Genomic DNA, 12601 nt, shown 5'->3' with positions numbered 1-12601 from the left:
TATTTGCCTCTTACGAGCACCCTTTCAACTAGATTTCTGGTCTCTGTTGCCAAGGGATATGAGCTCAGGGTAAGATGGGGGCAAGAAATTCCCTTGCAGATTATCTAAACGTGCCTTAGTACTTTCAAGTGCAAATAGGCTAAGGAAAGATCTGAACAGATGTTCCACACTTCTGTGAGTAAAACTCAAATCCCAGGCTGCCCTTTGATCTTATCTCCAAATTAAAATATATAAAAGGTGCTTTGCTTTTTTACTTAAGGCACTAACAAGGCACCAACACCAGCTGTGTACCCTGCATTGCTCCGCAGCCACTCAGACAAGGACTCTGATGAAGGTTTTCTCTCTCCTGTGTCTGAATCATGACTAATCAGCACAGTGTAAGGTGAGCTGTGATATATAATGACCTATTCTAACTGGCTTGTGTAAGGACCTTTTAAAATACACTTCTCAGTGTGCTCCTTCCTTAAGCAAATATAGGGATAATTTTCAACAGTATCATGCAGAACTCCCAATGCTTATAAATCAATCTAACGAGAAGAATTCAAAATGGCTTTTTAACTTCATTTTAACATTGGTAAGAACAGATTAATCCCATATATCATTCGGAGAAGTTCTGTATGCATCAACAGCTGGGCTTGGTCCCAGTTCTGTAAACAGCACTGATGAAGTTTTGCATGGTGCCACTGAGCAGGCCTGATGACCACACTCCATATTTCCCCTGGGACCAAAAAGCTGCAAGAACTTTGTTTGTTTGCCTGAATTAAGCTGGTATGAATCCTAGCTCCGAATATAACACCAATATCCTTTTGTTAAAAGCTTCTTGAAAATCCCATGGATAAAGGGCCACAGCTCCTTTTCTATTTAAGTTCTATATCACTTGACTTTTGTTAACTCTCCTGAGATGTGAACCTCTGATCTCTGATTTTGACAGAACCAAGGACTGGGCAAACAGTCTGCATTAGTGGCAAGACTGCATACAACTTAGTTTCATGCTAACTGTAAAAAACAGTAGAAAGATAATTTTAAATAACTCCTTCAATCCCTCATTATTTATTCAAACTGGTCTCCTCTTTCCATTGGACTCCCTTACAGGATCCCTAAGGTTACTGGTTTAGACAAATTTAGCCTAACAATCACTTCACAACACCTCCGTGTTAATTCTTCTTCCTGATATGTTAATCCTGTCACATAAACTTGCAGTTGCTTAGCACTCTTCTAGCAGACCCAACTCTTTCCAGAATTGCTAAGAATGTCTAGTCACATTTTACTAGCATATTTCTTCTAAATCAAATGCCTTTTACATTGATAATCCCCACCATCAAATGCATTCAGGTGTCCAATTAGAGGCTTATATAATGCTGTATTTTGGAATTTTGATAAAAATACTCTTGAAAACACACCAATACTTCAGTTGTTGCACAGCAGTGCTTACACTGATTCAAGGATTTTTGCTTCTCATGCTGCCCTGCCAGAGCTTGGCTGAGGGTGTATAAGGAGTTGGGAACGGGAATAGCCAGGACAGCTGACCCAGACTGACCCAGGATGTCCCATTCTATGTGGTTGTGTGTTTGTCTTTCCAAGAAACTATCACACGAGATGAGGATGCTTTCCTGAGAATGGCTGAACATCTGCCTGTGGATGGGAAGGAGCAAATGAACACCTTTTTTTGCTGTGCTTGCACATGTAGCTTTTGCTTTACCTAAGGAACTGCTTTTATCTCAATCCACAAGTTCTCACACTCTTACCTTTCTGATTTCTCTCCCCCAGGCTACCCAGGGAGAGCTGCACAGTGCTGAGCAATCTCTCACCAAAGAGCAGTGATGCTTGTAGAAAGAGTGTTAACAGCATCCACTAGAACTGTGTTGATCTATCAAGCAGGACAGCAATCACGCTCTTTCCAAAACGGACTGCCTGGTGATTTTTTCACCAAACCTTGCAAGCATCTGCAAATTTTTCTTCAGCAATCTAACTGCCTTCCAGCACTGCTTGTCCCTGATCAGCCCCATTGAAAGAGCTTTTCACTCAGCTGTGTTAAGCAAAATAATACAACTGGCACAGCTAGACAAATGACTGGAGATTTAACATTTATAAATGTATCTTAAAGCTTATCCATTAAATTTTAGTGTGCTATTCTGCTCCTGCTCCAGTCTACTTAAGTCAATTACCTTAAGAGTCTAAATCCCCAAAAATAAAAAGGCAGACTTGATTTTTTTCTCCTATGTGGGAGAAGAACTGAGGTAGTTTTGTATTACAGTGTAAAGATTTTCCCCTCTTCATATTACATTCATCTTTAGCCTGGTTTCTCACAAAGCAAGATCCATACAGCTCTGGTGAGCTTGTGTCTGTCTTGATATGCATTTCCCAGGCACCATCACAGATTCTACATTTCAACATGAAAGTTCAAACAGCAGGTAAGTGCCAGCAGCCTTAGCCTGACCGAAAAAAAGGATATTGGTTTTATATTCGGAGCTAGAATAAAGAAAAAAAGGTTTGGGGAATGAGTTCACCTTTTGCAGATACCAGGTAAACCCTGCAAGAGACTGTTCATATGGCATATGTGTCCACAATGAAGAAAGTTTCACTCTGTATAATTCCTCACATAATTATTTTTTTCCCTTGATAGTGCCAGCTCTATTGCTGTAATCATCCGTGCTGTATAAACGATACGTTCTATACCACACTCACCTCCCCTCAAGATTTTTGTTCCCTATGGTACCGATCAGCTCGCAGCCTATTTACATCTGAATTACACCTCACCCTGTTCCTGTTAAAGATCTGTGCCTGAAAATAGTGAATCAAAACAGAAGACTGGAAAAAATAGAAGATCCATATCACAGGAGACAGTAACATTATTACAGGAAATAGCTTATCAATAGCACAAAATGTCTTTGAATTTAGTTAGCATATAGCTTATGCAGCCTTTTCATAATTAGATAATTAGTTATAATAATAACTCATTATAATAGCAGTTTTAAATGAGTTTTCTAAAGACTGCTACAGCAATTCATACAAAAGGATAAAGTCTGTAAAAACAAAGCAGTACTGACTGTACAAGTAATTCCATTAACTGTGACTGCTAGGATTAATATAGACCTGAAAATCTTACAGCTCCAGAGATCGTGCAGTAATGGCAAACCAAAAATTTCCTTGGGAAAATGGTGGTATTTAAATGATTAGGTAAGTAGTGGGAGAAGGCTGCGTGAATGATTTCTTTGTGTTCAGAGTCAGCCCTGGTAGAAAATGATATTCGCATCTAATAAAGTACATTATTCATTCCACTAATGAACTGAGCAACTTCATTTGGAGGAGATCAAAGGTCAAGTGTTTAAAGATATCTAAGGAGACATACAGACATCTGGTGGGATTCAGGAATTCAAGAACCTTGAAAACACTGATCTTATGTCTTCTGCACTACTGAAGCTGTCAACAGATTATTAAACATATATTCTCATACTCAGACTACTTCTATTTAATTAATTCAGGTGCAATCATGACTCTCTTAGCTTTTCTCTCATTCAAGAGAAAGGGGATTTGCAATGGCTACAACTGAGCTAATCATCAGTCAGCATTTTGAAGTGCATAATTTGCTAACAACATATCGTATACTAAAAGCATGCAAGAAGTAGCAATACTCATTACAAAGAAGGAAGATTTTCAATCTAATTTGTACATATATGCATGCATGGGAAATATGAAATCTCTAAATAACACTTGAAAAGGTTCTTGAGACACCGAGATGTACATCTGCTGTTTTTCCTGCAGGTGCTACTAGCTGAACAAGTAACAGAGCTGTGAACTGTAACAATATTTTAACACATCTGTAAATTAAAATAAACCAAACAAGTTGTGAGATCACATATAGCAGAGACCAGCTGGAATGAAAGAAAAGCCATTAAAGCTACTCCCATTACTGTAGAGCTGAGATGGTTCACAGTATTTAGGTATTAACAGTTTTATGGGTTCCTATAATTTATTGATGTTGCAAGCATGGCTGAGTGAAAATCAAAAATGTGTTGGCAAACTTCTTTCCTTCTCGTTGAACAATCATTATTAATTGTACAATTTTTGTGAGTTCTAAAAGATCAGGCTGGGACTTTTGGTCAAAACTTCAGAGGAAAAAGTGCATCTAATTCACCCTCCTGATATTTAATTCCTGTGTGATCAGGAAGTGAACTTCACCTATTAGAAATAGCTCTTGCAGTATTAAATGATGCAAACGTAGTGTGTTATGAAGTACACCCAATATAAAACAGAACGCTCCTATAAGAGAGCTTTAGAAAGGCTCAGAATACATGAAGGCATTAAGACACAAGCAGAAAAAGACTTGGGTTTCGTGTTTTGCTACCCTGACTGAATGCTCTGACAATTAAGGCTATCAATTATTATACAGCGTTTGTCCCTCTAGGATTTTTCTTTCATCATTTTTTGACTAATAAAAATCCATCTCCTATCTTCTGAAACAAACAATTACAGTGGTGGTGTTTTGTTTTGTTTTGTTTTCTGAGTGAAGAACAACAACAGAAACACAAAAGCTTCAGTGGTTAGATGGGGATTCAGTTGGAAATAATTAGCCAGAGTGAGTGCCTGAACACTTTCCCTATGGATAGAAAAGAAGAAAGAGGAAAAATGGGCAAAGAATAGGGGAAGATATTACTGTCCATAATTACAGACAATATCTGTAAAATCATAATCAAGGATGAGGCAATTCATTGCACCTAAAAGAAGGGTATGAAAGCAAGAGTTAATCTTTATATAATGGTGTCCCAAAATAGCTGTAAAAATATTACTGTTCATCATGATTTCACTGCTTATCACAAAGATGTGCCTCTGCTTACCAGTGCCTAGGCAAAGAACAATACCTACTTCACATGAAAGCAAAGAGAAAGAAGCCAGATGCAGAGCCTGATGGAGCATCCCAAGGCACTTATTCACTGTGAAAGCACAGTGCCAAATCACTGCCCTACCCCCACACTCCTGCTCCAAGAGAAGGGAGTTGTCATATGCAGCAAAACAGTCCCACAATTTCATCTTCAAATTCAAATAACCTTGATTAGGTTACGAGCACAACACAGCACAGTATCCTTGCTTAAGTAGATACTGTAGAACTGTACAACTTCATTAACTGTGTTATTACATTAGAAATTATTCTTCTACAGTTGCTTGGAAGTTAACTGTAGAATGAAAAAGACTGACAGTCTTTCATTATGCATCTTAACCCACCACTTAGTAGTTTAAATAAGTGATAAGTAGTACCCCATGGAAAGCTTTATTGCTTGGAGTATGGTACATCCAGCTGTGCGATGTGAATTCCAGATGTGAATTTCTGTAAGAAACTCCGTTCTACAAACTGCACATAAAAGCAGACCACATTTAAGGTTGATGTTATTAAGTGAGGAAAAGAAAAAAGTGTCTGAAATTTCTAGTTTAGCACCTTCCATAACATTTTGGGGCTTTCTTGATCTTATTATCGTTCCAATCAGTAACTGAATTTTGTACATAGAGTATCTGCTAACTTACTGCAATTCAGCTCATCACCAGAACACTCTGAAGATGCTGGTAAAACAGCAGTATATGTACTGCCTTTCAGAGTGGAACAGATTTGCAGTACTTAAAACAAAAGAAAACAAAACAACAAAAATCTATTAAACCTTTTTCATCTCAAACCCTTCAAGAGACAACGTGATGTTGTTCCATACAAAAGGGAAACTTTTGAGCATGATAAAAAACAAACTGTATTAAGCAAATGCATTCATTTAGCATGTTGCCTTTTTCTTAATTGCACTCAGCAGCTAACTATCCATGACCACTTATTCCACTGTGTACAAATACTGAAGCATATGAAATACCAGGTGATGACAGAATGCAGTTAACCACAGTGTTTACCAGCAGAGTCACTGATTTTTCTTGTCCAAGCAGAAACATAGGAAAAATTCTTATTGGACATCCAGTAGGGTATCATTGGACAGAGTATGTTCAAGACCAAAAAGGCTGCAGATCACTGTTCTTCTCACTTTCTCAGGACACAGCATGTAGGAGAGAAGCAGGAATAACAACACCTTCTGTGTCACTATTTTTCCACCTTTCTCATCTAAGATCCCAAATTCCTAAGAAGCTTGTATCGATAGGGCTGACGTAAGATTTAGATAAAGCAGTATTCCGAAAGAATGTGAAACTCTCAGTCAGCTTACTGTATAACTATTCTATTGCCTTTCCTGGTATTTCTTATTCTACTACTTATCTCTTACGTAGGAATATTGCACAATGCAGGCAAAAATTAAGGCCTACTGCAGATCTACACAGTGCTCTGCAAACAGCTCCAAGTAACAGTCAATCTCTGTTAGATCAACTGTTATCTAGAACAGAGCAATAAACGTTGGGACATTTCTGGGGAGTAGGTCGGAAATCAGTCCTTTAGCCTATGCCTAAATTCTACAGCCTATCTGGAAGTCTCAGATAAGGCTTACTTGCAATGGGAAAGTGAACTGATAGGCAGGCAGGCATTTTATTCAGCCATTAAAATTGATGTAGAACAACAAATTCATGTCAAAATTAGCTTAGAAAGGAGCCAAGTTGTAAAAAATGCAGTCGTTACATCAAACAGCTAAATGTGAGTTTAAGCCCTGTAAGTACAGACTGTACTGTAAGATTTTCAATGCTGAACTCCTTATAATGGCTTTTCTTGGATATCAATCCCAGAAGGAACAATTTGGGGGTTTAAATCAACTGATGAACTACATAAAGTTAATAAAAATTACAAAGTGGAAGAAAAAAATACACAAGAAAAATCTAAATATGGAATCAGAGTCCTCAAGACTCATTAGTGTGAACAGATTTCACACTGTTATTATTTTTTCTTGGTTACCGTTAAATGACACTGCTACCAAGCCAGCTGTGTGCTATTTATAGAGATCAAATAATTATAAAGACATGTTTATGCTACCGCCAGCAGCAACGACATTTTTCCCTTCATTTTCAAGTCAATTCAGTGAGAAAAACATTGTAATAACTTCTTTCTTTCTCATTCTCCTTAACATGATAGGAATAGCTTATTTTCGTTGATTAAGGCCACAGAATATCTGCAAGAATTCTGTCAAAAAACTTCACTATGTACTGAAAAAAATCCTAAATACCAATATCTTCATATTACACTTTCAATTTAGTAAATGTACACATATTTCTTATTAATACTGTCGCTAAGAGAACTTTCCTTCAACACATTTGGTCCAATGGTATCAACTGTTCTTGAATGACAGCAAAAGGAGAAAGAAAGGGATTCATGAGCAGCGGGGGCTGAAATAGCAGCAATAGAAGGTGAGAAACTGCAAACAAAATCTTTGCAGCAAATTATAGGCAACCTTACACAGGTTACAAACAATGGAAACAAAAAGTAGTACAAGCCAAAGAACTGCCTCCTCTCCTCATCCAAGCTACCCTAGACCACAGAGTGAAGACACAGTTGAGAGCCAGTTTAGGGAAATGGATACCATCTCAGCAAAGCTATCATGGACAGAAATGAGATGTGTGTTATATGTATCTACATAACAAAATGCCTGCCAGTTAGAAATTAATTCTGTCATTCTTGGGACACTGTAGCATCCTACCAGTCAGCAATATAAGAATAAGCTGCAGACCTCACTCTGACAACCTCTGGATATTGATCCTCCAGGTAGCACTCATCAGCCATACATTTAGTCACCTAAGAGGCTATGTATCTACTCTAAGCCAGCCGTCCTGACTCTCTTGATAACTGATGGGGAAAGATGGTTATCTCATGAAAGCAATTTATCCTAACCTATGATGGATGTCTCAGGTGGAATAAGTTAACAGCCAGAAGTGCCTGTTTCTCTCCACTGAACTAAAGGCAGGAATCAGAGGAGTAACTTAGTCTAGACATATAACTTTTGGATGACTGAGAGTCATGGAAATGAATCCAACCCTATCTCTCTATTTGCCACATCACCAAACACTAGTCTGTGGGAATGAAGTGTATTCATAAGCATTTATTGGACTTGGAACTTGCTTTAAATCCCATACAATGTTAAGAACCACAGTTTTCTCCCAAATCAGACTATTTCCTAGCACTGATATAAAAAGCCTGTGTTCTTGCTGTACAATGCCAATTGCTGACACTCAGTTTCCTACTGAAATGGCTGACTTGAAGCTATAATACAGCAGTAAATCAAACCAGTAGAAGTTCTTAATTATCCAGTTCAAAGCACTGATTAAAAATTTTGTCATGAATGACAAATCTGACCCATCAGTTTTTTAACCAAGGGATATATATCACACGCGCAGAAAACCTGTGAGGCAAGCAATAAAAATAGCAGTGACACCTACTTGTCCAAGAGTGCATTCCATGCCACCAAGAAAATCTGCTTCCTTCAGCCCATTGTGATTGCTGCTAATGTCATGGACTTCAAATCGCAGCCGCTGCACCTCTTCAAAATAGAAGTCCAACGTGAAAAGCTTGGAGAAGATGGGATTTATACAGGTCCGAATCACTTCTGTCCTGTCAACCTGCAGAATGGAAAAGAGGTTATATGAGTGGCTTCTGTGTCTGCCAGTGATGGACTGCAAAGAGCCCTTCAAATGCAGTTTTGCTCAGTTACTAGTATTGACAGCTGTGAGTGTAGCCACAGCTACTACAGCCCGTTAGGGCAACTGCTGCTGTTCCTGCATGTGGCTGGTCACATAAACAAGGTGAGACCAGCTTCCCTTGCCTCTCCCTTCTAGCACATCTTTGACAGGTTTTGGTAGGAATGTGCAGCAATCTGCAGCCTTCTTTACAGGGTGACCAATGACAGACCCCGGTTAGGCTGGTGAGACAATTCTAGGGAACTCACAACAGTAGTTTTTAGCAGAGCACTGTTTCAATACTAAATCAGATGGAAGGAGGCAACAGAGAAAAGCTGAGAGAAACCCAGCCAGACAGCCTCATCAGAGTGAAGATTTCACAAAAATACAAAACAGTGCAGATAATACAACAGACGGTGACAAGTAAACTCACGTGAAGCACAACTCAGTTATGATCAGCAGAACTACAACAAAGATGAATCGTTGTTCAGTTGGGAGAAAAGATAAAAGTCTTACAAATGTCATACGGATGTTTGTAAGTTTGAACCTGATCACTACAAGATCTTGTTCACTATGTTGGTTCTGTTTTCTCACTGCAACCATTTAAAAACCAATGAAAATTCTGTGGGCAAATAATCTAATATAATAAAGTTATCGTACCTCAGCAAGATAGCCCCCTTTAGCCCAATCACAGTAATTGAAGCAGGACATTTATTTAGTGCAGATCAGACAACTCAAGCTAAGCTATCTCACTCTGGTTTGGGAATTACCTGCTGCACCCTGTCTGCTACTGAGGTGTATCAGTAGATGGCCAAATCTTTCCTACTCAAGTCAAAATTTGACCACTTAAGAGAATGTATTCATAACCTCAGAAGTAATTAATTTCACTTAATGAAGGTAATAACAAAAATCTCAAATATTTCTTCAGCTCTTTCCTATAGATAGACCATTTTTAACTCAACATATATACACAAAGAACCTCCTGGTCACAACGTTACTCTGCTTAAATTTAGCAGAGAGAACATGAGAGATAGTGGTATAGACTGGTTCAGCAACAGGAATCAGTATATAAGTTTAAGGACCAACATATTAGTTTAACGAAAGGAATAAATGAGTGTGACTCAGTGTGTGAACAGCCTTGTTCTTCTCTATGATCCTGCTTCACAGAAGCACTGGAGTCATAATAGGCTACTTCTGTCTTTGCATTCACCGGGTGCAAGGACTTACACCTCAGAATTCACACATACTGTTTTAGATTATTATTTGTAATATATCACTACACATTTCTATAGATAGAAAGTTACTCATTATGGACTAACAAGCAATTAAAATCTGCCAGATTGAAGAAAAACAACTGGAGGTAAGCCAAAAGTCACTGCGATGAAGCGGATGATGGAAAAACGAGGGGAAAGTGAGGCCACTACTATTGCATGTTCAAAAGAACATTAGCATATATTAATGAGTTACTGGAAAAGAACGAATACGTATGCCAATAGACTGCTTATGTATGCCTTAACTGTTTAAATGTTGAACCTGAACTTTGAGAGGGTCCGTTTGATTTGTCAGGTCGCCCAGTAAGTATTGTAAGGAATAAAGGAATGCTGCTTTCTAACATCACACTGCAGTTAGAGAGTTTTCTTCCTGGATTTTGGATGACAACAGTGAGTGTTCTCCCTTCATTGTACCAGAGGTATTGTCGGGGTTTCCTCTAAGTGGTCATTACAAAGAATAGAGGCAGACTGGAACAGGATAATTTATTTTGTAATTATCTGGATTAATAATTAGGAAATTAAATATAGAATAATTATAGAATTCATTTCTCTAGCAGTAACAATCACTCAGAAGGGCAGCAGAGTGATACAGTTCTATTAAACTAAATCAAAAAGTAAGCAAACCCTCTCAGTAATTACTCATTTTGGACAACCTGAGTGACAAACGAGTAGAGAACTTGATCCATAACAAACAACTTTCCATAAAAAAACATCAATTTTTCCACCTCACGAAGTTGCATTACAAGAATCTGATGGATTATCTGCTGCTTATCGCTGCCTCCAAGCCTTACAACTGCTGAAGAAACAGCACTGAATCTACATTTTTATTTCTTCAAAAAAGTGCTCGCTGAGTACTTTCCAGTTCTCTTCAAAAGTAGTACTTGGATTTCCTATTTTTGATGTAGGCCTTTGCTACTTTTCATTATGATGCATTACTGGTAACACTGAAAGCAATGAAGCAATTTCCTTTTTTCCACTCTCTTTGCTCCTGTACGGAAAAAAAAAAAAAAAAAAAAGCTAATAATTCTGTAAGATTAAAAGAACTGATCCTAAAATGGAGGAGGACTTGCGGTGTCAGTCACTAGACGGGATGTGGCTGGTGTGCCATGGAACAAATTAAATTGCTCTGAGGAAGAGTGATGAAATCCTTTGTCTGATTCCTGATCAGGAACATCTGTTGTGCAAAAAATGACAGCCGCTTGCTTTGCTTTTCAGAGTTTATAATGCATTAGCCTGCCTTGCTAGTAGTTATCGGCAAGGACACAAAGAGTCAAGTAGGAAAAAAAAGTCAGCAGTTCCTAGTAGCAAAGGTTTTAGTGCTCATGAAAATGTCAGATTGACAGCTCTAACAGCTGAAATCCTTTAGTTAATCAAAAAGGTGCTACCAGCCATTGAACAGATGCAAACCAGTGCTACCGTGTCTGTCTCCTCACAGAGATGAGTCAGTGTGCTCTGATTATACCAAAGATCATCACTTACAAACTCAAGTCTTAATGTCTTTGTTTAGACCACCCAGAAACGATAATTTCGATAACAGAGACACAAAGCATCATAGGAAAAATTTAAGTGAGAAAGGATATTAACTATCTTCCTTCAGGTATTTAGACTAAGCAACTTCTTTTGATCTCCTGAGATCATTCGTAAGGGGAAAGTGATTTGATTTCCTTATGGAAGAGCAGTCTTTCATGAAACAGTGTTTAAACAGATTTCATAAGCAAAACATTTAATGATCTATTTTAAACTATTCTGTATAACTGCTGTTATCTCCTAAACTCATTCCTTGTAGGTGTATAAAATGCTAGTTTAATGGCAACCAAGGCATTTTAATTGTTTTGCCAGCATGGCTTCTCACTTCAGGCAGTGACTGAAGTCCCCCTGTAACTGTTTCTCCTCATCTGTAATCTGCTGCTGTTGGAATGTGGGGAAAAGGGATTCCACTGTGAAATGCAGCAACATAAAAACTTACGTTCCATACTGGTTACATACATGACTGTACAACAGAGTCAAGTGTCTGAAAATGGGGGCACAGGTCTGCAAACAGTGACAGTAAGAACTTCAGACTCACGTAGAAGTAAGACACTGCTTTTTCCAGCCAGTGACTGACTGACATCCTTCCCTTGGCAGACACCACTGAAATAAAGACATTTCACTGAATTTCCCTAGTTTTCCTGCACTACTGAGATGATACATCAAACCAGCACATCAGAATATCGGATTACAGGAGCAAAACCTACATCAAAAGAATCAATGCCAACAACTCCACAAGCGAAAAAAAAAACTCCTCATGCCTCTCTCAACAACCAGCAGCACACAGCAGCATTAAGCCTCACTGGTCTGCCTTGTCAACAATATTTTATGGCCACCCACCCCTTCATCTTGCAATTCTAACAGGGTTCTGAGCATGGAAAGACTAGCTCCATTCCTTTGCTTTGATTATTGTGCAGCAGGGCTAAGTACCAATAACCAGCTGGTGTGATTCACAATGGAGAAGTCATGGTGTGCAGATCAACTTCACTGATTCACTAATGCTCCAGTGAAATTTGCTGCTGATCCTGAACATAAATCTAGTTGACAAGACATCTACCAACAGCTGACATCATCCTCATGCCAAAACATAGTAAAGAACAACAATTTCAGACACACTATTAAGTTTCCATTACTTCTGCTGAAGAGAGCCTTTTTCCAACAACAGCACGCTGTACTCAGGTAGCACTTAAATTTTCGGTCTTGATATAGAAAATGCCAAACTATTGGGC

At 38.4% G+C, this 12601-nt stretch overlaps 1 protein-coding gene across 2 annotated transcripts in view; it reads right to left on the bottom strand.

Annotated features, from left to right (window-relative positions):
* CPNE4 (copine 4) overlaps positions 1 to 12601 on the bottom strand; it is a 213074-nt gene that overhangs the window by 99308 nt on the left and 101165 nt on the right. For both annotated transcript variants that reach the window (XM_042816966.1, XM_042816967.1), the window contains exon 3: positions 8338 to 8517. In XM_042816966.1, the coding sequence (XP_042672900.1) occupies positions 8338 to 8517 (180 nt within the window). The remainder of the gene's footprint in view (positions 1 to 8337; positions 8518 to 12601) is intronic.

The sequence above is a fragment of the Centrocercus urophasianus genome, unplaced genomic scaffold (assembly GCF_019232065.1).
Source record: "Centrocercus urophasianus isolate 14NV4802_14NV808 unplaced genomic scaffold, USGS_Curo_1.0 seq_16, whole genome shotgun sequence".
NCBI lineage: Eukaryota > Metazoa > Chordata > Aves > Galliformes > Phasianidae > Centrocercus > Centrocercus urophasianus.
This window is presented reverse-complemented; position numbering and strand designations above follow the sequence as displayed.